Source organism: Sturnira hondurensis, unplaced genomic scaffold, assembly GCF_014824575.4.
Source record: "Sturnira hondurensis isolate 20B ecotype Veracruz unplaced genomic scaffold, ASM1482457v3 Scaffold0001872, whole genome shotgun sequence".
NCBI classification, from domain to species: Eukaryota; Metazoa; Chordata; class Mammalia; order Chiroptera; family Phyllostomidae; genus Sturnira; species Sturnira hondurensis.
In genome coordinates this window covers 36,841,503-36,865,117 of record NW_028074503.1, presented here as the reverse complement: position 1 = coordinate 36,865,117, position 23,615 = coordinate 36,841,503, and the positions used below count along the sequence as shown (strand labels likewise).

At 52.5% G+C, this 23,615-nt stretch overlaps 1 protein-coding gene across 1 annotated transcript in view; it reads left to right on the top strand.

The window, feature by feature from the left end:
* Positions 1-17,152, top strand: part of RTTN (rotatin) — a 98,978-nt gene extending 81,826 nt beyond the window's left edge. The window contains exons 40-49 of the mRNA XM_037035684.1: positions 234-451; positions 6,055-6,160; positions 6,852-6,949; positions 8,043-8,120; positions 9,063-9,189; positions 10,974-11,176; positions 12,408-12,675; positions 14,582-14,685; positions 15,651-15,720; positions 16,598-17,152. Coding sequence (XP_036891579.1) covers positions 234-451; positions 6,055-6,160; positions 6,852-6,949; positions 8,043-8,120; positions 9,063-9,189; positions 10,974-11,176; positions 12,408-12,675; positions 14,582-14,685; positions 15,651-15,720; positions 16,598-16,683 — 1,358 coding nt within the window. The 3' untranslated portion in view covers positions 16,684-17,152. The remainder of the gene's footprint in view (positions 1-233; positions 452-6,054; positions 6,161-6,851; positions 6,950-8,042; positions 8,121-9,062; positions 9,190-10,973; positions 11,177-12,407; positions 12,676-14,581; positions 14,686-15,650; positions 15,721-16,597) is intronic.
* Positions 17,153-23,615: the final 6,463 nt, after the last annotated feature.

Below are 23,615 nucleotides of genomic sequence, written 5' to 3'. Positions count from 1 at the left end.
GCAGATACGCTTGTGTGCATTTGTACACACACAGACTCATTCATATAAAAACTCATGAAAAGGATGAAGTGAAAATCGAGTAGATTCCTTGATTCGGTGTGTGGTCTCAGTCCTGTTCAAATTACTCTCAAACACTACACCTGTATCCCTTAAAAATCAGAGCAGTCCGACTCACTCTCTTTATTTTGAGGTAATTTTCAGACCCTTGTATGTCCAACTGTCCTCTCCTCCAGACAGGTTCTGCAGGTGTGCGGGTCTGTCTGCCACCTGCCCTGCGCTCTACACCGCCAGCCTGCAGTTCCTCTCAGTGCTCTTGACCGAAGAAGCAAAGCGGCGTCTTCGAGATAAGAATGGGACCAGTGGGCGTCACAGTGCAGCGATGGCTTCCCTCCTGGACGGAACTCGGGAAAGTGAGAAGTCTCTAGAACGACTTAATGAAGTCATGATTCAGGTGCGTGATTTCTTCAGTGTTTGCAACTTCACTGTTTTAGGCTTGGTTTTGTAAAAAAAAAAAAAAAAAAAAAATTCAATCTTTTGAATTAAAAAGTAATTACTACTGCCCCGATAGGTGAGGCTCAGTTGGCCGGGCTGGTCATCCTGCAAAGCGAAAGGTCACCTGTTCGTTTCCTGGTCAGGGCACGTGCCGGGGTTGCAGGCTCCCTCCCAGGTCAGGGCGCATGTAAGAGGCAGTGATCCATGTTTCCCTCCCACGCTGATATTTCTCTCTCTCTCCTTCTTCCCCCCTCTAAAAATAAATAAATACATAGATCTTAAAAAATAATAATAATACTCATTATGACTACTTAAATAATACAAGAGTTTATATAGTTTATGTAGTTAAATTAACCATTTCCTAATCAGTCCCCCCTCTGGTGTGGACAAGAATATGGTACAAAAATTCAAAATGAAATATTAGCGGTCTACATCCAGCAGTTTATCAGAATAGTACGTCATATCATGACCACAGCCACTGGGTATGTTTCAAGGGTGATGGTGTAATTCACAATTTGTTTCCATTTTAAAGACAGTTTCCATCTTTGAAAATATATTCACCCAAGTGACATTTGATTTAGGTGCATGAACTATGTATATTTAAGGAGGTCATGTGTATGAGAGAGCAGGCCTGGTTGTCGCCTTTGTGAGACATGTATATTTATATTTATATGTATATTTAAGGAGGTCGTGTATATGAGAGAGCAGGCCTGGTTGTCGCCTTTGTGAGACATGTATATTTATATTTATATTTATATGTATGTTTAAGGAGGTCGTGTGTATGAGAGAGCAGGTTGTCGCCTTTGTGAGAAAACGCCCCCTCTCTGAGCTTAGATGCCTGTTTATGTTCTAACTTGTTTTTTGCGATCCTCAAATATGAGCCACACTTTTTGTTTCCTCAGAAACGTTAGAAAATCACCGTACTGTCATTTTGTAAAGAGGGTAACAGTGAAAACGACTGGAAGTGTTTTCTGAGTTGGACAGTTGTGTTTTACCGCGAGGAGGTACTGGTTTTTGGCCTCGAGACTCTTTATTTGCAGTGACCTATGGCTTCCTGCTCGCTGTCTTCTCCCCGTGAGGTGGAGGAGAGCCGACTCGCCCGTGCTGGGCTCGCCCGGGCTGCACGGTCAGCAGGACGCCAGCCCGTGGCAGCGCCTCTGCTCTCAGGGCTGGGGTTTGCCCTTGCCTGCCCGTGCGAGCCCTGCTCACGCAGACCTTTCTGGAATGATCATGTGTGCGTGTTGCCTTGACTGGGCTGAAATGCGGGCGAGGCCGACAGCGGTCAGGGCAGCTGCATGGCCCGGCCCACACCTGCCCCAGGAGGGGCACGGGCTTCTCAGGAGCCCCTGCTCTGGCCCAACCGGTTGTACTGCCTCAGAGGCAGTGATAGGAGCCTGAGAAAGGGCCTGAGGTTTTCTCCCCGTGGCTCTCCCGCAGCTGCTCAGACACCGGGTCTCTAGGGGAACAAAGTCCTCCAAGAGTTCCTCCACGTCCCCCTTTTCGGGAGGACGCACCTTCCTTGGAGCTGCTATCCTCATTTCACTCAGTTTTTCTCCGTTTAAAACCAAAACCGGATACTGTTCACTGATCTCATTCACCGTCGGAATAACAGGCTTTATTCCCCTGATGATTAATTCAGTGCTCTTGGGCACTTTAAGGTCAGTGTCTGTCTGTCTGTCTCTCAAAGCAATGAAAAAATGTCCTTGCGTGAGGATTTAAAAAATGTACTTAAAAAATATATAATAAGCAGGAAAACTCAAATTCACACCTAGACAAAAATCCTCCAAGAGCATCATTAATTTCCAAGCTTTGGCTCCGGCAGAACAGTCTTCTCCCGGGAAGGGCCCTGGCGCCCCTGGACGCACTCCCCTCTTCCGGGAGCTGGACGGACTCACAGTGCACGCTGATTTCTTGCCCCTGGAGGGCAGGGGGCCCGCAGCCAGGCCTCTGGGGCCTGGGGCATTCAAGGCCTCGAGCTCCTTTCTCCTGCTTGTTAGTGGTCCTGTGTCTCAAGGAGCTGTGACTGGGCATCTGATAACCACGGGTCCACGCAGGGAGGAGGCGGCACGTTGAAGTGCTGTGCACCGGGAAGCGGTGCCCCAGGGTCGAGTTCCGTTTACCACGCCCTGATTTTCCATTACTATTTCATAATGTTCTAAAAGGTACTGTTTTTAATCTTTTGCTGTTACCTTCTGGGTCGAGGAAAATGAGTCACAGGGTATCGCAGTGATTCTCCTAATGAGGAGCTAATTTTCCCCTCCACTTCTTTCAGATTGCACAATGCATGAGGTATTTGGTGTGGATACGGGTGTATCAACCAAGGATGTAAACTGTGTTTCCTACTAAGTCATACTCTTCTCGTTCACGTAAACAGTCGACTGTGAAGATGGGGTGTTTGTCAGGAGGGCGCGCAGGCAAGGCTCAAAGTAAAGGAAGGCGTCGTGCCCGTGACACAGTCATGAGACAATGCCCATGGGAAGGCAGGGCGGTATCGGTGGGCTTGTTAAACTGCGAGCACTGTCTTCATTGCCCTGCCTTTTATAAGATAGGTGAATTATAATATTATTTAACCACATGAAACAGCGCATGATAATAAATAACACACATCCACGTAAGCCATGGGTTGTGCCACATGTTATAAGCAGCAACGTAAACGCCAGTCTGTCTTTGATGTGTGGTCCTTGGCGTATCACTGAACCTCTTCTGATTCCGCTCTCCATTTTTCTAGCAAATTGTTGTACCGTGGCTGCAATTGAAATGTCTCGGCAGAGAACCGTTTAAATGGCTGCTCAACAGCAGTCCCTGTAAGGCAGGGTGTGCAACTCGTGTTCCCCCGGGGCCACAGCAGCCTGGCAGCTGCCTTCCAAGGGCCAGCATTTGAATATCCTCCGAGAAACTCTCAGTGGGTTTTTGACCATAAAATGTTGAATACATTTGACTTAATGGAGTTTTGCCTTCCCTGATGTGATACTCCGTCAGCTTCATTTGCAAATACATAGATAACACGATTTCCCTGCCTTGGTTATTTGGTTTGGGACCCCGCCCGTTGATTTCCTGCAGTGGAAAACAAGACTGTGACTCTCCCCGAACCCAGCCCCCACCCAGCCCAGCCGGTCCCTCCTGGTCCTCCCCCAACATCACACAAGGGCACGTTATCGATTACTCAGCGTGCGCTGAGCGCAATGCACACACGTTCACTTTCCTTTTCTGGCACAGCTCTCTTTTTTCTTAGTGGTAATTGTTATCATTTTTCAATTTGCTGACTTTTCTGTTACCACCGATAAGCCCCCTGTTCCTCTCAGTAGATTTAGAAATGTCCAAACTTGTCTCAGCCTCATTTTCCTCCAGAGGGAATCCCTCTCAGTTCCTGTGACCATGCGGTGCCCAGTGTCACCCTCGTATCGCCATTTGCCTTCTCCCTGGGGAGTTCCTTTAGGCCTCGCTGTTTGCTGCCGTCTCCTTGTGTCCTCTGTCCCCTGTCCTCCTTTCCTGGGCCACGCCTGGGAAGTCTCTTCCAGGGGAACGGTGCATAGCAGGCTTTTTGAGACGGGATCTTCCGAATGTGCTCATCCACCCTAGTGCTGAATTTCTAGCTGGGTCAAATGAGAACCCTAGGGTGGAAATCATTTGCTTTAGGGTTGAGAAGGCATTGCCTCCTGCCTTGAACTTCTTGCTGCTGTAGAGTATTCTGAAGGCATTCGGACACCTGGCCCCTCTCTCCTGGCCTCGTGTGGAACCCATGTTCCTGACAGAGTGCCTTCTCTGTCTGCTGGGCCAGCTGTCCTGGGGGTTCTCGCCTGCCTCTAATCACGGCCCTGGCCTTCCCTGCTTCTGGTGTGCTCTGTGTGTTGGGAGCCCCTGTGCATTTTTCTTCTTCCTAGAGAACCTCTCTTGTTTTCCCTTTTCTCTATGTTTGCTTCTGTTTTCTGGGTAGGGTTTTATTTTGAGTTCCAGTAACCTTGGTTGCCTGCTGTGAGTCCACACTGAAGCCCTGAGCACGTGAGTGGGGCCCACCACCTGCAGGCTGCCCTGGGAGGGGCTTCGGCTGGTCCTCGGTGACCCTGTCTTCTGGAGCTTGTTGCGTTCCCCAGTGAGGCAGTTTCGGTTCCCCCAACTGGAGGGGAAACCCCGCTGCCGAGTGCCTTGCGGCAAAGGGGAGAGGGAGAGTTGGGGTTTTAGGGTTTGGTGTGCACAGCCTCACGCCCCCCTCCCTGTGTTCAGTAGACCCCCCCCCCCAGACGTGCCCTGTCTCTGCCAGTGCAGAGCCCCCGCTTCCTGCCCTCCGGAGACAGCCTTTGGTGCTTGGCCAGAGCTGGGCAGGAAGCGCGGCAGGCGGCCTGGGGCTGGGGGCCAGCAGGCGACGCCGGCCTTAGGGTTGCTTGTCGGAGGCTTTCAGACAGTCCTCCCCACGAGCCCCGCTCCCATGCTCCTGCCGGGGCTGCCTGCTGCCGAGCCCCTCCGCCCGGGCTGTTCAGGGCGCAGACCGGGTGCTGTTCCTCTCTGGGCCGGGGACTCAGGGTTCCCAGCTGGTGCGTCTGCTGTTCGCCGGCCGGGTTTCCTGGTTTTGAACTTGGACTGGCTTCGTGTGTGTCCCGTTCCTGTCATTTCAGTGAGAGTTCCCGAGGGAATCTAAGGCACGTCTGTGTGCCTACCTGTGCTTAGAGTTCTCACCTCTCCCCCTCCGTTGCTGCGTGTCGTGGATGGGCAGTATTTTCAGAGAGGTCAGTCTGGTTCCCACACCACTAACCCGTGCGGTTTCAGCCGGTCTGTGTATAGCGGAGCTGTTTTCCTGTTGAGGCCGTAGACAAAGCGGGATTCTCACCGCGGACTGGAGGGCTTACTCCAGGTGATCGCATCGTGCTGGGACACCTGCCCCTTCTTCACGGTTACACTCATCGTGACCTTCATCAAATATGCACCCTGCCTCGAGGCATTTACTGTCTCACCCACAGCCCGAGGTACCGAAGGCAGGCGGGGTCCCTGCCCCCACTCTGCAGGCCCTGCCCAGGTCACGGTGCCAGGCGTGCTCCCCAATTGTGAGTGGACTTGCATCTACTTATTATGCTGTAGTGTGTTTTATGTAAAAGTGTCATTTAAGCTTAATTTTAATCACGATATTATAAAGTTGGATTATTTTGAAAATGATATAGAAAGAAAAGTCGTGAGGTTTGAGTTAACTGATATTTATAAATCTGATGAGGAACTTTTGATTCTGACACTGGCGTTGACACGCCCTTTGACATTGCAATAAAAATGTGTGTGTGTCTCCACTTGAGACTCTTACCACAAAAAATTCCACCCGAATCTGGTCGAGTCTTCAGAGCTCAAACATGCGGTAATTGGGAAGCGCAGAGGGGAGGCGACGAGGTCAGGTCTTCACGAGGGGGTGGACAGACAGATCCGGAGCAGGGGCGCCCTGGGGGGTCACAGACCGGTTTACTCAGCAACAGCACCCCGCGAGGGTAGCAGCGGCGACGGAAACCCTGCGGGGTGCGGGTGGGTCGGGGGAGGCGGGGGCCTAGACCCGGGCCGTGACGCGCAGGTGTTCTGCTCTCTTCACAGTGCTACCAAGGGAAGCCCCCCGGAGACACCCTGCGCGGCGTGGCGGGGCGCGGGCTGCTGGCGCTGCTGGCTGTCAGCCGACGGGCGCAGAGGCTCGCCCTGAAAGGTAGGGTGGCGTGCTGTCTGTTCCGGTGCTGCCGCTCGTCCCTTTTAGTTTCCTCTGACTCTCAGTGTAACACACGTTTTCAGGGTCACTAAAAATGGTCAGCATGCATTAACATGTAACATGATAAGATCATATGTGTAAATTTTTTTGGTGCTATGGTTCCTACTCCTGAAAATCTCTAAATACTATTGAGACTTAGAAGTAACACACCACTTAAGTTTATAATAACGAAATGTTAGTAGCCACAAGCGTATGTTACATGCCTGGAAAGTCAAACATAGTTTTGATGGTGATGTCAGCAGCGTTAGAAGATCCTGTATTTCAATACAGACTCCAAGCCCCACCCACCCACCTTGGGTATTTTGGTGTCTCATCCGGAACTCGGGAGCCCAGGTCTTTGGGAGACCTCGGGAGTCAGGTCCACGGGTCTCCGCTTCGAGTCACTGCTGGGACCAGGGGTGCCTTTCCCAGAGCGGAACTCAGACCTCAGGAGTGCTTGCTGAGTTGGAACCGGGCCAGCCTGAGCCTGTTACCCGCATACACTGTTTCCTCTGATTCACTCTGCGCTCGCTGAAAGTGCTCAAGTGGAGTTGGTCAGCAGTGTAACGTGGGTTTTGAGAGTTTGACACGTGTGGCTCCCACTCCCTCGGAAGTGGCGCGCCCCTTTGCCAGTTTGGGTTTTGTCTTCCAGCCGGTCTGATAGACAGCTGCGTCGCACAGATGAAGCACGTCCACGCCCAGCTGAACCTCGACTCCCTGAGGCCGGGGAGAGCAGTGCTGAGGAAAAAGGTATTGGGCTCCGGAACTCTGGGACAAACACACGGCCTCAGGAGAGACCCTCGCCAGTGTCCTTGTGCCTAGAAGTGACACCAACATTGGGTTTGCACGAGTGTCTGGTTTAGAAGGAAGGCACAGTCGGATAATTAGTGGGATTTCCGCATTGGCAGTTTGGGGGTTTTGTGTTGTGTCTTAGCTCTCCTTTGAAGATCTTTCAGTGAAGGGCGTGTATTTGCTCTCACAGACACTTTGGAGTGTGTGCCATACTGTGTCACCCAAAGCAGATCCTTCTGAGTGAGCACAGGCACACCAGGAGTGAGCCCCGACTTTCCCGTTTACCGTCCCAGGCACACTTGCGACAGCACAGTCGTGCAGCTGGTAACAGTGAAGCCAGGTTTGCCCCGGCCCGGTGGGCTGCAGGGCGGACATTCCTGATGTCTGATTATCCCGTCCTTCTGGACTCATGTTCAAATTGCATGTTTACATAAACTTGAAGTAACACGGTTTTGATGCAGTAGCAACGGTTAATAGTAGTACCCGTGGTTAAAAAGATCTGCCACACAGGCCCCTGGAGGAATTGGGAATGTGTGTGTTTATAAATGTGTAAGTGCACACTCAGGTAAACAGCTGAGGCCACTGGAGAGCCAGCTGTGGAACAACCAGTTTCAGCTGCGTTTGGTTAGAAACCGAGAGGAAGCCGGGTTTCATCAGCCGATTGATACAGGAGGTTACAGTGGCTTTCAGTTTCTTTTCTTGCCTCCTCTCTGGGCCAAGGCCCTTGACATCGACATTAAGAAGGCCAGTGGACACCTGAGGTGCCTGAACACCAGTAGGTACCTGCGTCACTTTGTTGAGAAGAAACAGGGAGCTTATTAAGTATCTCGGGCTCTCCACGTGTGGTAGAACAGAAGTCACTTTCTCGTGGTGGGCGTACTTGAGAGGGGGCCACCCTTCAGAGCTCAGGAGCTTCTCGGTCCCGTTGGAGCGATGGGGTCAGGTGTGGTGAGGACGTGGCTGCACTGCGGCCCAAAGGACCGGGGACTGTGGTCCTGACGTGGACTGGGCCTTTGTGTTCCCGTTTCTCACCCGCTCTCTGTTGGAACAGGAGGACGGTTTCGCTAAGGAGTTAGGCACTGCCATGCAGCTGCTGAGGAACTGTCTGTACCAGAATGGAGAGTGTAAGGTGAGTAGGGCCACTGCTCAGGTTTTCCCAGCAGCGCCGGCGTGGGGCGGCTTGATTTCCGTATGAGATGCATGGAAAGTGGAAACCCCTCTGAAGCTTTTCAGATGCATAGTCGGCTGGTCTTCAGTCTCTGTTCTCAAAATCGATGCCCCTGGCTTCTTATTTCTCAGCACTGATGACAGTCCCCATCATGTTTGCATTTTTGGTCACCCAGACTTTGACCTCGTGTGCCCCAAACACACGTGCACCCCATTCTGTCCCGACAGGCATTTCACTTGTTTTTGCTGAGATGGAGCGAATGGCTATGTATGTCTTTTGAGGCAGGAGTTTCGGAGGCGGCTGGTTGTCAGACAGCCTTCCAAGGGAGTGGGTGGAGGTGTCTGTGTTCCTAAGGAGAGGGCATGGCACGCCTCCTGCCTCTGTGGGAACGCTGCCCACCACTGCCGAGCGCGGCCGTCCGCCTCCCGGGGGCTCTGCACTCCCGGCCCAGCCGGCCCAGTGCCTTGGCCCAGAACCACTGAGGGACCTGCTCACTCTGGCCGTGAGCGGTGATTTAAAAACACTACCATGCCCCCGATTGATTTATTTCTATCTATCCCTGTACCCTGGGTGTGTGGACACACACGTACACCCAGGGAGAGAGGGCGGAAGGGAGAGCTCAGAGTTGATTAGCGTGTTTACTTAAGCAGAAAATCCCATTTCTTAACCATATCAGAGCATTTACAGTTTATTCAGTGTTGTGAGATCTCACTGCCTTGCTTAACTGACACATTGGAAGCTGTTCTGCTCCATTTCCTACCTAAGTGGCCTGTCTGGCCTCCCAGACGTGGATGGGACTTCCTGACGCTGGTCTGGCCCACAGGACTGCGGTTTGGGGTGTGACTCCACATTAGGTTCTCCTGCACTCAGACCAACGCTGCCCTCGCTTCCTGTCCACCCCAGGAAGCGGCGCTGGAAGCTCACCTTGTGCCCGTGCTGCACTCCCTCTGGCCTTGGCTCTTGGTGGACGACTCCCTGATGCAGACGGCTCTGCGGCTGCTCTGCGTCTACACTGCGAACTTCCCCAACGGTAATGAGCCTGGCGTGCCTTCCAGGGACGGGATGCGCTGAAATCCTGGTTTTGTGTGCTCTCGTTAAAATGGGCTAGCAAAACCAGCACTCCGTTCGTGTTTCTCCTGCTCATCAGCACGCTTCCTTGTAGGTGTCTAAGGGCAGGCAGGTGTGTTGGTTCGTTGTTGAGAAGTCGTGACTCAGCTCAGGGCACAGAGAGGGAGAAACTGGCCCGATTCTGTCAGTGGGGAATTGAACGTCATAGGAAAATTGAGAGAGTGAAAGTTATGATGTCAGTCCTTAAAACAGGGAAAGGTTAAAACTTCAATGGCTTTGAGAGCAGGGCACTGGCTTGGTGAAAGGTCATTCTGCATATGGTGGTTGGTGATGGTACAGTGGATGCCTTTTTCTTTCATTCCTGGGCCAGATGTTTTATTGAGCACCTGCTATGGGCCATGCATTTGTGGAGGCCAGCAGCTGAGGGCGAGCGTAGACAGGGAGGAGGTGGTGTGAGGAGAGATGAGACGGCGCAGGAAAAGGCTGCTTGAGTGGAGGGACAGGTAGGACACCTGCTAGGGAGGTGGGGTGGGATTGCTGGTGCGCAGCAAGTTTGCCCGCTTTCTCTGTCCACGTTCAGCAGCTTGGCAGCTGGGCTCTCCAAAGGGCGAAAGGTGTACAGAGACAGGACTGGAACTCAAAAGCAGATCAGAGCCCACGTAGCCCCCACGCAGTGCTGAGACGAGCCTACTGGGGTGCACGGGGTGCGTCTCCCTAGCACTTACTCTGCCCGCCCCTCTACCCCTCAGTTTAGGGTTTAGGGAAGGAAGGAGGGAAAAAGAATCATTGGCTAACTGTTGAGCAAAAAAAATTCACTTACTTTAATATTAATCTTTTGGAACTGCTATCTGTGTATTGCTTTCATACTTAAGAGTGATGTAACTGTTAGCATGTGATCAGGTAACTAAACTGAGGAAGAAGCTTCCTATTTTCCTGTCTGGTTTGCTTTCAAGCAAAGTCGCCTCATTCGTGACAGTTTCATGTCACAGTGAGTGGGAGCAGTGATTTTTGTTTGCACATGGCTGTGCAGTGTGAACACGGGAAGAGCAGTGTGTCTGTTCAGTGTGCTGGCCCTGCGTGAGTTTGTCTCACAGAACGTGGTCGCACCTTTGCTGGCTCCGCACCTGGGCCTCCACAGTCACTCGGCCTCCGCGTCTGTTGTGTTACAGACGCGCTTCTGGTTCCTGCGTGATCCTCTTTCTCCCTTGACAACTAGACGGTGGTTCCATTTACGGGGAAGGCACGAGAGTCTGGAGAACCAGGGGCTCCCCTGCTGGCCGTGGCTGCCTGTGAGCTGTGGGACCCGAGCGGGTGGCTGGCCTCTTTGAGCCGTGTCCTTCACCCACATCGGTGGCTGTGGCATCTATCCTGTGCCCACACCCCGGCATTATTGTATTTCTTCTTCTGGGAAACGAAGGCGTTAGACCAAGTTACTGCCCATTTCTAAACTTCTTTTCCTGTTTGATTAGATGTCTTATTTAAGAACTATGTAAAACCCCCTATTATGCTTATTTTCTTTTTTAATAAGTAAACTAGTGCTTTGCAGTGCCCTGTTGAGGTCACAAGGCCTTCACGAGGCCAGCAGGGCCGCTCGGCTCACTGGGCAGTCAGCACCAGCCCGAGTGCCGCCCTGCAGTTCACAGCTCAGTGGCCGTTGTTGCACAGACCAAGAGGCTGGACCACTTAGGGTGTTTTGAACTAGACAGTGAAACTGAGAAGCCGTTGTGACGAGCTGTTATTTTTAAGGTTGCAGCTCTCTTTGCTGGTCGAGTTCTGGACAGTGTCCTGTCCCGGCCCTGTGCAGGGGTGGCCCCGGAAGCTCGCTGATGCTGTGTGTGCTGAAGCTGGCCTCCCAGGCGCCCCTGGGGAGCTCCGCCGTCCAGCAGACAGTCTTCCTGTTGCTTTCGAACCTGGCCCTGTCGCACGACTGCAGAGGAGTGATCCAGAAAGTAAGTGCCCACACTCTCCTTCGTGCCGTCCGCGGGGCAGCGAGGCGAGGTCCCTGCCCATCAGGGGCAGGAATGCAAAATCCGGACCTCAGCTTCTCGGAACAGTGTACTCGATTTCAAGACTTGTGACTTGAAAGGCTGGTAAGACAATTGAGAGTTTCCCTTGGTTTAAAACTGGTTGAGAGTGGGTGCATGAGAATTGCAGAAGCTGGAATTGATCAGACCATTTCCTTTAGTTCACCTTCTTAGCTTTGGGTTGTATTTTATCATTCTGAAATGAAAGGCAGCTGTCTTACATTTATTTGAGATCATAAAAGTAATATATTGGTCTTTAAATGAGCAAATTGAGCAGTGACAATTTCAGTTCAATTTACATTGTCAAAATGGTTTATGGAATCACGGCCCCTTTTTCTCTGAGTCGAACCTGACTGCTGTATGACGAAAGGTGCTTTTATCAGTCCCCTGGGACTCCAGTGCCCCAACTTGACTTCTTACCGCTGATTTTAATTTAAAAGGGATTGAATGGTCAAAGTAAATTCTAGTACAGCTGTTCAGTTGAACTCCATTTAGGGGAGTTTCAATAGAACCCTAAAATTTAAATGCGATCACATTATCTGTTACTTACTAGTACACATTTCAGGCGTCTGGCAGTGATTTGACATAGACACATCCTACGACGCAGCCACCACAGTGAGTGAAGGCCCCTCTGTCCCTGCACTCAGTTAAGCTGTTACAATATTATCGACCGCTTCCCTGTGCTGCGCTCCACATTCTCGTGGCCTGTAACTGGGATCTACCTTGTAACTGGAATCTTGTTACTCGGACCCCTTCCACCAGTTTCTCCCGAGCCCTAGTCCCTGCCGGCAGCCGGCAATGGGTTTTGCTTCTTTCCCCCCGTCTCCCCCCCAGGGAGCTTTTGAGGAGCGGCAGAAGTGCCAGAAGACAGAGAAGACTCAGGAGGCCAGAAATAATCCCCAAACTGAACTATCCTGAATGATTAAGACCTGACTGTAACTACTTAATCCATCATCAGAAAGGAATTACTGAGAATTAAAATTTGAGCACTATTTTGTCCTCCTTAACTTTCTCTCTTATATCTGGAAACAGTGTAGATGGAGCATTTGGAAGGTTCTCGAGGAAGGAGATTCTGAAGTTGGGAAAAAAGAGCAGAAGGCTTCTTAATTGGTCTCTGAGGGATGAAGAAAATAACGTCCTCTCTGTTTACCCACAGACTAACTTCTTGCAGAACTTTCTGTCTCTCGCGTTGCCAAAAGGAGGAAACAAGCATCTCAGCCCCCTGACCATCCTCTGGCTGAGGCTGCTCCTGAGTGTGTCGCTCGGGGAGGACGGGCAGCAAATGATCCTGCGGCTCGACGGCTGTTTGGACCTGCTGGCGGAGATGAGCAGGCTCAGGCCCCGGCGCGGCCCGTGCCTGCCTCTCCTCATCTTCCACAATATCTGCTTCAGCCCTGCCCATAAGCCCAGGATCCTGGCTAACGGTGAGTGCCTCTTCACACGCCACACTGCACGCATGCACGGCCTTTACGGCACATGTGGTGGTCCGCAGCGCACTCCGTTCAGGCTGAAACACAGCCCGTTGTGTGGAGAATCTGCCAGGTGTTCATTAAGTCGCGCTCTGTGGAAGGCACAGTGGGCAGCGGAGAGAGTGAATCGGGGTGATGCTTGTCCTCAGAGACAAGCCAGGTGGGGCTCCAGCCCTGGGGAAACGCCCACGGGCTCAGCAGAGCCCACCAGCTTCGCCACCTGCCAGGCGAGGGTCCCTGCTGGCTCTGGTCGGCAGGCCCAGACGGTTCAGGCCCGTCTGGTTCCAATGGTCCTGGTAGACAAGGCCATAGGGCGTGGCCTGGCTGTTGGAATGGATCCCGAGGGCTCCTTGCTTCTGGCCAAGTCAGGCTGCGTCTCCTCTGCAGACAGCAGCCACCTTCCAGGAAGCACAGGTTAAAACTCACCTCTACAACCATCTCAGAAGTGGAAGAGTGGTGGGGGACTTCCAGGCCGGCTTTGGTTGGAAGTCTGTCCAGAGGGATAAGAAGGACACAGAAACGTCCCGCTGTTCCAGGGACGTTGTCCGACACTGTGTGCCCGGGCTTTTGCTCAGGAGTGCTGACGTGTCGGGGACGGGAGTCAAGACTCCCCGTGACGGACAAGTTGGGGGCCACCCTGCCTGTGTTAAGCTGGAACTCCAAAGAACTGGCATTTTAGGAAAAGAGTTGATCAGAATAAAGTTGGTCCCCCAACCCTCATCTGGGGGACAATAAAGAAAATAACATGTGTGAGACTGGGCACCACAAACTGCCCCTAAGAGTTCTGTACCCCAAGACTCATGGCCCGGGTGGCCCGTGACCTGGGCTCCAGCTGGCCCTCGATTGACAGTGCCTGTGGGTGCTTTGCAGAAGCAAACGTCCACTCTGATGGGTGGAGGACAAGGTCATGCTAACCTTCCGGGAGCCTCCATGCGTGAGTTTTCAGAAGTGCTTACGTGCACACCGTTAAAGGAGACCAAGCCCGTCAGGAAACGGCCACAGGAGCGAGAAGCTCTTGGGCCTCAGATGTTGCCATTGTAAAACACAGATTGGGAAACAGCTTTGAGGATACCTTATGTAGTGAGTGAATGAAAACCTTGAGAATAGTTATAGGGAATAGGAAACTGAAACGTGGAGAGATTTGAAATGCCAACCAAACAGCTTCAGGAACCTCACTGTCCAACACGGTAACCGCTTCACCGAGTGGAGGTGCTTAAACCTAAAGTGACTGACGCGTCGTACTTGTCATCTGGCGGTTGGGCAGCAGCGTCAGCACTCACACCCTGCGGGAGCCGCGCTGCTCAGCACGGTTAGAGCCTCAGCAGCAAGTACGACCACTCACGCCCGGGCCTGGAGGCTTCCGGGGTGGCCGAGGAGAGACCCGAGGGATGGAAGACCGGTCAGAGGCCAGTGTCCAGAACGTGCCTGTAAGTGGCTTCCCCTCCGGCACACACGAGCGCAGCAAAGCACGTTCCTCTACAGCGTCTGGTCCTTTGCGAAAGGCTTACCTCTTGCTGTTCCTTGGTTATTGGTTTACCCAGCCGCCCGTCCTGTGGGTGTGTTCACATAACAGTCTTTATAGTTTATCACAGAGCAAATCTGTTCTCCTGCACACTGACGTGTGAGCTCCAGCTGAAGAGCTCACGAGTGACTCACTGCGGAGTCCCTCACCCTCCAGTGTTGTGAGTGGATGTGCCGTTGTGGGAGGGGGGCCGGAGACGGCGGGGCCGCGCCCTGTCTGTCCTGGAGCCTGTTACAGGTGTCCTCCCTCATGCCGCGCGGTAGGAGAGGTGGTCCGACCCCTAAGATGAGAGCACAGTGTTAGGTCTGGGACCGACCCTGTTTCTGTGTTTATTACTAGAAAAAGTCGTCAGCGTGCTGGCCGCCTGTCTGGAGAGTGAGAGTCCGAATGCCCAGAGGATCGGCGCCGCCGCGCTGTGGGCTCTGACCCACAATTACCAAAAGGTCGGTTTGTGGAATCTCTCGTACCCGGGGGCAGACACCAGCCTCTCGGGCGTCCAGGGATGTCTGGAGCGTCAGCGCGGGCAAAACCAGCTCGGGGCCGGGGCGCGCTGTGCATGCTCCCGCACTGCGAGCGAACTGCCCAGGTCAGCCCCTCCCACCTGGCCCTCTGACCGGCACGGCTCCTTGCAGGAGGGCCCCTCTCTCTGGAGTGAGTTTTCCCTGTTCCCGTAAGTTGCTTTGCCGTATCGGTGTGATGTTATTATAGGCTACTTATGCTCAAAGAAGGGTCACAGAAAAACGCATCTTGAAGTACAACCGAATACCAAAGTTTTATCCAGTCACACGATCTCCTTTCCTCTGGTGCAGGTGGTTGCTTAGTTGTGGACTAAGCTCAGTTCCCAGGCCCCCCACCCCCGGGGCAGCAGGTGGGACTCGCACCTGCCCTCTCTCAGGCCCGTCTGCTCTTTCTCCGTGCAGACGTCTCACTCCTGAGAGAAAGGCCCGTGCACGCCTGGCGATTCGGGCGGCCAATGACAGTGTGAGCAGAGACAAGTGTCCCCCCGACAGGCTCTCTCAGCTGCCGTCACTTGTCGGGGCGGCGGTTCTTCCTGCCAGATGGCGCTCGTGCTCACAGGCGTGGGTTGCTGCCACCCCCTCACCCTGGGTCCCAGGGCACAGGCTCAGCGCTCTGGCATCACTTAGTGCGTTTCTGCTGGCCAGCTGGTCACGGGGACGCTGGACCTGGACCCCAAGGTCTGAGGGAGTGAGAAAGAACTAAACGAAGGTGTAGCAGCTTAAAATAGTGAATTGAGGTTAGAGAGACGGGCGAAAGGAAGGGGCAGCAAGGACAAGGGACAGAGGAGGAGGGATCCAGTCAGAGAGGGAGGGGGCACAGTGACTGTCCTGACCTGTAACACGTGGAAACAGGTCTGACTCGTAGACCGTCCTGTGTTCTTTCTCCCCAGGCGAAAACGACTTTGAGAAACCCATCGATAAAAAGAAGAGTAGAAGAAGCGTATTCCTTAGCAAAGAAAAGTAAGTTTCATTGTGAGACTGCAATTAAACTTGGAAGGTGTTAAGTGAATGTTCTGATTAATGAAATATTTGGACAGTTCATGACAAAATAAGCTTCCATGCTGCTGTTTGACAGTGACATTGGAGGAGGTTGTTAGTCGAAGCATCGTACAGTGTGTCAGCATTTGGCCCATGCTTCTCATTCTGATGTTTTAAAGTGATACAATAGTTCCTCCAGACACGTCTGCGGTCTTTCCCCAAGTCGTTTTTCTTGCACCAGACTTACCCCGGTGCTGCAGTGTGTTCTTGGGTGATGAGCACCGGGCCCCGTCAGAGCTGACCTCGACCCCGAGACTTCGCTCTGACCTGGGCAGCTGAGTCAGCCCTCCACAAACCGCCCATTGCCCCTGCGTCCACAGGGCCCTGCGGTTCCATCCCACCCGAGGCGGGGTTTGCCCTTTAAAGCGCCATGTTTGCTTTACGTGGTGCGGGTTTCCAGGGAGCGTTGCGCTCCGACCGTTTTGGGGGCTCAGACATGTTTCTGTAGTGTGATTTTTTTTCATGAGGGGTCATGGGGGTTTTGTTTTGTTTGCTTCTAGCTGTGACCAGGAGCTCCTGGAGGTTGTGACCAACTGAGTGGAAGTTGGCATTTCTGTGTTGGGGGGGAGGGTATGCATCACAGGCCACAGATCCATCGTGGAGACGCGGTGTTTTCAGTTTAGACTCTTTGGCTAACGGTGAATGAGAAGTAAATAAACCTCTGTAACTGCTCTGTCTTTTTACAACACAAGGGTCCTAATGCTGGTCCGTCAAAGAGTTCAGTAGAACCTGGGCCCCCTCAGGTGTGCCGCTAAGTTTAATCACCGTGCTCCTCCATGCTCTTATTTTTCTCTCTCAGCCTGTGCAAACTCAGAAGAAAACCCTCTGAGGGCCTATTATTTGAAATGTCTTGAGAACCTCATTCAGCAGCTGGCCTGTTCGTGAGGACAGAGGTGCTCTGGCCCTGCAGCTGGGGCAGCTAGACGGTGAGCCACACCAGGGAGTGGTCGAGAAGCCAGCTCCGTGCCCAGCTGTCGCCCAAGGACAGGCGAGCTGTCTGCGAGGTGCTGGTGCCTCGCTTCCTGACGGGACACGGGGTTGGTGGTGTCCTGCTCCGCCCCTGCACTTCCCACTGGCTCTCTCCAGGTGAGAGTGGCTGACCAGAAGGCAGCGTAGAAAAAAGACGCAGGGTTCTGGAGATCGCCTTTCTCTATACAATTTGCTTTGTAAAAATTCTATTTAACAGTTATTTAATAAAATGAAAGATTTCTAGAAACTGGAAATTGACTAATGGTTGATGGCTGCCTGAAGACTTCTATTATCTCATGGACATAAATTTTAGAGATGGAAAGATGATGTTGTATTCTGATTTCCTTTTGTGACTTTTCTACATTAAATTTGGCTCTCGTCAATACTAATTCTTGTCTTTTAAACCTTGAGGTTGTCTAGAACACACACAGCCGTGAAGGGATGTTTGTATATAAACATGTATAATTTTATGAGTAGCTTTTTCCTGCAATTTTTAGTGATACTAACGCCTTCCCGTGTGTGTCTTATAAAGCTATTTATTTTATTCTTTCTACCTTTCAACCTCTGCAATGTTGTTTAGTAACGGAGGAAGAAATCGAGTTTTTGGTGGTACAGTTCTGGGTTCAAGTTCCTGCTCGGTCCGAACACCGCAGAGAGCAGGACTGAAACCTACTGGCACAGGCCCTGTCGAGCTCCCTGGACCTGCCGGCACCCAGGACCTGCTGGCACTGGTGTGGCCTTTGGGGCTCAGAACTGAAACCCACGTCAGCTCACTTTCAGCAGTTTCTAAACATGTGAAAGTAAGAGAAGATTGTGGCTAAGACTAAAAACAAAAGCCGGTGTGCTTGTGTGCACCGTATATGTACACAGATACACACGTTCATTTGGGGAAAAGTTTTCTAATGGAACTTTGGTTGACAAGAAAAAAATTTAACATTTTTGGGGAAATTAAGTGCTGTTATCAGTAAAATGAGCCGGGTGGTGTTATTTCGGCTGGAAGCCTGAGGACGAAGTGTGTGCTAAGTGCTGGAATAGCAGCAGACGGGACTCGGGGTGTCTCTGAGTTGTGGGTTAGCGACAGGCACGTGGATTGGGGAGTCTGGAAGCCCTGGGCAGCCCAGGGCCGTCTGAAGCAGTGGGCGTGACCATATTCTGAAAAGTTCACCGGTTCTAAGAGCAGGACTCTCCGGAGTTTTTTCTTCCCTTTCTCCTGATTTCTTTTACGTCATTGCCTTGGTATCCCTGGCAGGCCTTCACGAATGAATAGCGGGTTACTTTGTCACTTTTTATTTGAAGAGTTGGTGCTGGGTCACAGGTGCTGCTCTGAGGACACTTCTGCAACCCGGCTGATTCTGAGTGCAGTGCGGTGTGTGGTTCGCCTGCGCCTGGTGACGAGTGAGGCTGCGAGTGGACCCAGGGTAGGTGCTAGTAAGCCTGAGGGGGTTTTATTGTTTGTTTTTAATCCTCACCTGAGGAGGACAGGCTTACTGAGTTTAGATAGGGGGAAGGAAGGGAAACGTCCATCAGTTGCCTCCCACATAGGCCCCAGCTGGGACCAAACCAGCACGTGCCCTGATTGGGAATTGAACCGACGACCTTCTGGTTTATGGGACGATGCTCCCACCAGCTGAGCCACGCCGGCCAGGGCCAAGCCTGAGGTTCTTTAACCACTGTGCTGTCCTGCCCCCTTTTTCTTTTCCTTGTTGAAATGCCTGCCTCTGTGTTGGATCCTACAAATATGACGGCTTTTCCACGAAAACCTGGGTCTCTTCGAGGAAATGACCATTTCCCGTGTAGTTCACCAGTTAACTGACTGACCTAGCAGGGCTTTGCCTGGTGTCCTTGGAATCAGGAAGAATTGTCGTTGGTGATCTCCTCTGGCAATTCAGGATGGTCCTGGAGGGGCACCGTGGCTCAGCAGTGAGAGCCATGCAGGCGTGCTGCCTGCAGCGGCCTGGGAGGGCTGCGGCCCGAAACGGGGAGAAGGAGCGGCCCCGGGGGGACGGGCCCTGGTGTCTGCTGGTGTCTGGGAACGTGAACCCTGGGGGCTTGTGGGGTTCCGGGCCCCGGGTGTCAGCCCTCACAATCCGTGTCTCTTCGGACTGTGTCCAGCCAACCAGGGGGAGCTGTTGAGCAGAGGCCCCTGGGGTGACTGCCGTGGGGTCACCTTGGGGACCACCTGCATCAGAGCCTCCCGGGACGCTGTGGAAATGTGGAGGCCCGGACCCTGACATGCAGTCGTCATGTCCAGGGGGGTGGATGTTTCTCCAGGTGACCTTTATTCACCACAGCTTGAGAACTGCTGGTGAGTCCCTGGTTTCACAGAAAACCGCCTGGAACACCAACGTGACCATCAGCTACTTAGCGATGACATCAGGACTTGACTCGGACTCTCGATTGCTCAGGTATTTTTTCTCCCATGTGTTCCTAGTTGAGGCAGAGCCTGGAAACAGGTGGGGGAGATAGTGCGTGGCTCGTGGGCTCCGAGGTCCCTGTGCCAGGTCACTGGGCATTCGAGCTGGAAGCCCGAGGGGGCCCTGCTGTGTGAGCCAGTGTATGGACCACAGGGAGGCCCTGGGCCCAAGCCCGTGAGTGGTTTGGGGGAGATGGCCGCCGCTGGTTCTGAAAACGGGGAACAGCTAGGGTTGTTAGCACCCCAGTGGGAGCCTCCCCCACTCTTAAACCCGCCTTCACGGGTGAGTGCCTGGGCAGGCTTTTCTTTGGTGTCTGTGCAAAGTGGAGTGAAAACAGAGTTTGCCTGTGTGACTGCAGGTCACTCAGTTTCCTCACCGTGTCAAGCAGACTCGTCATGCACAGCCATTTCCCACCGTCAGCCTTTGGGGCTGCGCCTGGCTATCCCCCATTTCCTACGATCTGCTTCTTGACTGTGACAGGCCTGAAACTCAGCAGAGTGATGGGCAGCAAAGGCAGTGGGCCCCCTGCTCCTCCATGACCTGTGTGCCTGCTGTCCCTGCCAAGAGCAGGAGGAAGCCGTAGAGCCTGTGGGGTGTGGAGGCTCTGGGCTCGGGGAGCTGGGGCGACCTGGGGACCCAGGAGCAGCCGGAGGCCCTTCCTGCTGCTCTGTCGGGAGAGGAGGGTTCCTGTCTGTGACTGCCACCAGGATCATCCCTGGAGCCCCGCTGATCGTCCCTTACGCGGCATCAGTGATTAATTATTCTTAAAATGCTCCGAAAGTCATCTCTCCATTAAAATGTTAATGTTTCCTGTCCTGGCGACCCAAGGGAAGTGAGCTGTGTTGTGTGAACCCAGGTCCGTTCCCGAGGTCTTGGGGGCACAGGCTGGCAGCAGGCCACCGGGAGGGCCCGGGCCTGGCCCCGTGCTGTGCAGAGGCTCGAGACACACTGACCGGGCGCATTTCGTCCTCCTGGGGGTCGGGTTGTCCCGCCAGTCGGTGAAGTGCGGCTCTTCCTCCCTGTGAGTCGCGAAAATGGAAAGTACGACCAATCAGAACCTCAGCGGCCAGCTGAGCTTCTCGGCGTGCAGAAGCCATCCTTTGGGGGGGGTCCTTATCTTCCTCTTCCTGGTGGGACCTGCGTGACCCGGAGAGTCCAGAGGGAGTGGGGGTAAAATGCTGCTGTTCTTAGAGGCTGTTTTTGCAAAGAAGTGACTCCTCACAGGAAATGCCCCATAGAACTCAAGGGTGGGGCTGAGTGACAGGCCCCTGGGCCTTGGGGCGCCCGCCGTACAGAGGGGGTGGGAGGCAACGCCTGGATCCCCAGGCTCTGAGACCCAGTGTCAGACCGGAGGAGCTCGGCGGGGTCCCAACAACACTTGTTTTCCCGTTCTGTCAGTTCCTTCTGCATCTGAGGAATCTGCTCCAGAAAGAATCGGCTCCTTTCCAATGATGGCTCACAAAAGCTCCATAAAGCAACGTTCAGTACATTTCTGTTCAATAAATTTTGCATGGAAACCAAGAGAAAAATAGGTGCTTTCTTGGAGACGGCGAGGAAACCTTATGCCCCGGTCTCAGCAAGGCCATTCCCATGGTTTGGCCCCTGGCCCTGGCTGGGCCCTTGGGGCGTCTGGGCAGTGGGACCCCACACTCTAGGGGCAGGCTGCCTGCAGTCAGAGCGAACGCTGGCAACGTGATTTCCTCACACTCAATTAGAACATTCTTCCCTCGCTTACCGTGGAGAGAGATTACAAAAGGGAAAACTTTTAAAATCATTTTCTGGTAATATTCACAAAGATTGGGTCGCGAAGAAGCAGTTTATGGTTTAAAGTCACCTTTTACGAGTTAAGAAAAGCCACAGTTGTCCGGAATAACACTGGCTGCAGTGAGAGGAGTTTCTTTGTTCCGGGGCTTTGTCCACACCCAGGAAGCACCCGGAGGCAGCCCGTGGCGACCGTGTCCCCGGGGACTCAGGTGCCCGTCTTGCTCAGCCACCTCTGGCCCGCACTTCCTCCAGCAAGGCCCCTGGTGCCTGTCAGGAGGGAACAGAATGGAGAAGGATTTGCCCAGCTCTCTGTCCCCCTTCTAAGGAGCCCTCCGAAAAAGACCAGTCCAACAGCCCGCCCTCACCTTGTCTTGGACAGGACACAGTCAGGGGGTGACTCACAGCTGCTGGGGGAAGGACTGCAGTCCTTTCGCTGGGCTCCTCCCATATCCCCGTGGCCTCTCAGGCCTCTGCGGCCTAGCAGGACCCAGACTCCATCAGGCAGCCGCCAGCCTGTGCCCCTGGCCCACATTCTGGCTGCCCTAACAGAAAAAGTCGGCATAATTAGGAGTAAAAGTATTGTTCTTGCACACAGAGTATAAGGGAGAGATTAGATGCTTATTGAATTTGTTCGGTGTGTGTGTAGACTTTGTGGTTCATTCTGGTTGCACTCGGAACTATTAGCATCAGGACGAAGTGAAACGACAGTTTTCCAGTGGGAAGCTGGAGCTCTGTGTGGAGTTTATCCCCACGCCGCTGCGGGGGCCTCGGCTGGCGGAACTCGGAACTCGCCTGCTTGTGGAGAAACACCACTTCGAAGACAGAGACGTTGCTTCGAGCAGACAGGCGTTCTCAAGGAGAGTGACTAACACTTGGTTGATGGGTGGAAAACTAAAATTTACTGAAAAAAATTGTGTACCTCTGGTGTTTTATTTTAAGTATGTAAAAGTGTATTCATTATCCAATCCCTGGATTAAGGTCTGAGTCCTCCTTTGAATCCCGTTCCTTCATTGGTGTTAACACTATTTTTTGGCATAAATCACACCTGATGCATCTGGGCAGAAGCCAGATGCGGTTTCTGGAAGTGGAGCAAAAACCGAGACATTTATTAAGTAATCTGAACTCCACCCTCTTCCAGATTTTTTTTAGCCATTTTATCCAAGAATTCTTCCAGAGTTCTATGCTATGTCTGACATTCTTTTGAAGTTTACTCTCCCCACAAAAATTCAACAATTTGATTCCTTGTTACCAGTTCTTTGCAAAGAATTAAGCTTCGTTCTTATAGCAATCATTATTTTTCATCTCACACCTGTCATTAATATTTTCCCGAGTTTCATAACTCCAGTGGTGCGTGTAAGTGGCACACAGTGTTTAGGAGCAAGTGTGCCCTGCTCCCCATCAGCACAAAGCCCCCCGCCCCCTCGCCAGCACACGGATGAGCAGAATGGAGAGACGGGTTAAATCCCAGTGAATCCCTTCTGCGTGGCGAGATTAAGAGTTACACTACACTGTGTGCTTTTAAGGTTTCTTGAACCTCTGGTTTGTTTCTGAGGAGGTTGGTCCTCCCCTGGCTCCCTGCTGCTAGGAACAGACCACACCGGCGCCTGCGGGCACATCGGTCTCCACTCACCTTTTCCTCCCCCAGTCAGTCCTCCGGTCTGTTGATCCTGGCTCTCTTCTCACACGCTGCTCTCCTGACCTTTCCTCCGCCCACTCCAGGTTTCCATCCCTGCCTGCTTTCAAAGGCCACCGTCAAATGTCACCTTTCCCGTGAAGCTGTGACAGACACCCAGGCTAGGAGGAAATTCTTTTGTCTTTGAGTTTCCATACCAGTTTTAGTTCAGTTTAGGTTTTTTCTTTCCTTTTTTAGGCTTACCCCCGTTCCCCTTGTATTTTGCTGATTTGCATTTTGTCATTGTTCCCACCATCTGCTGGACTTGACTTCTGTTTGAACTTGAAACACTCTGCCTGTCACAATGTCTTGCACAAAGCAAGTGCTCAACTTATGCTTATTTGAATGAATGAATGAGAGAGATAGTTAAAGCTACAGAACTTCATACTGTGTTGGGCTAAAAATTACATTGATTTTGTCAAAAGATATGCAGCCATAAGCATTTGTTTTATGAGAACAGATTTTTGTTACGTGCTCAAAAATACTTACAAATTCTTAGAATTTTTTGAGTTCAGTAAAGAGAAAAAGCATTTTAGATACGACTGACTCGAAGATGTAACCAGCTCTGACATGAAACAAACACCCCTGTGAACTTCCTAGATGTGCTGTTTCGTAGGAGTCTCTCCCGGGGTATTCCGTCTGGGGATGTGGAGTACAGGTTTCAGCTTTTTGAAATTGGAGCTGTAAATTCTGAGAATTGTATTTTTAAGCTGCAAGTCCAGCAGTGTGGGGGACGCGGTTACAAAATAAGAGATAAGCGTCCAGCTTCCTTCCAGCCCCTGTCTCTTGGTGCCCACACATGGCAGCCGATGGCGCTGTGAGAATCGGCCTCCTGCTCAGAAACACGACAGCGCTTTTCACAGCCTTCGAGGAGCTGGTCGAGACAGAGGCCGAAAGGAAACTTACTCTCTTGACTTCACAGGAAGTGGGGAAACGCTCGTCCTGTTGGTACCATTGGGACAAGGGATGAAGTCTGCAGCTGCGTGACTGTGAATCCT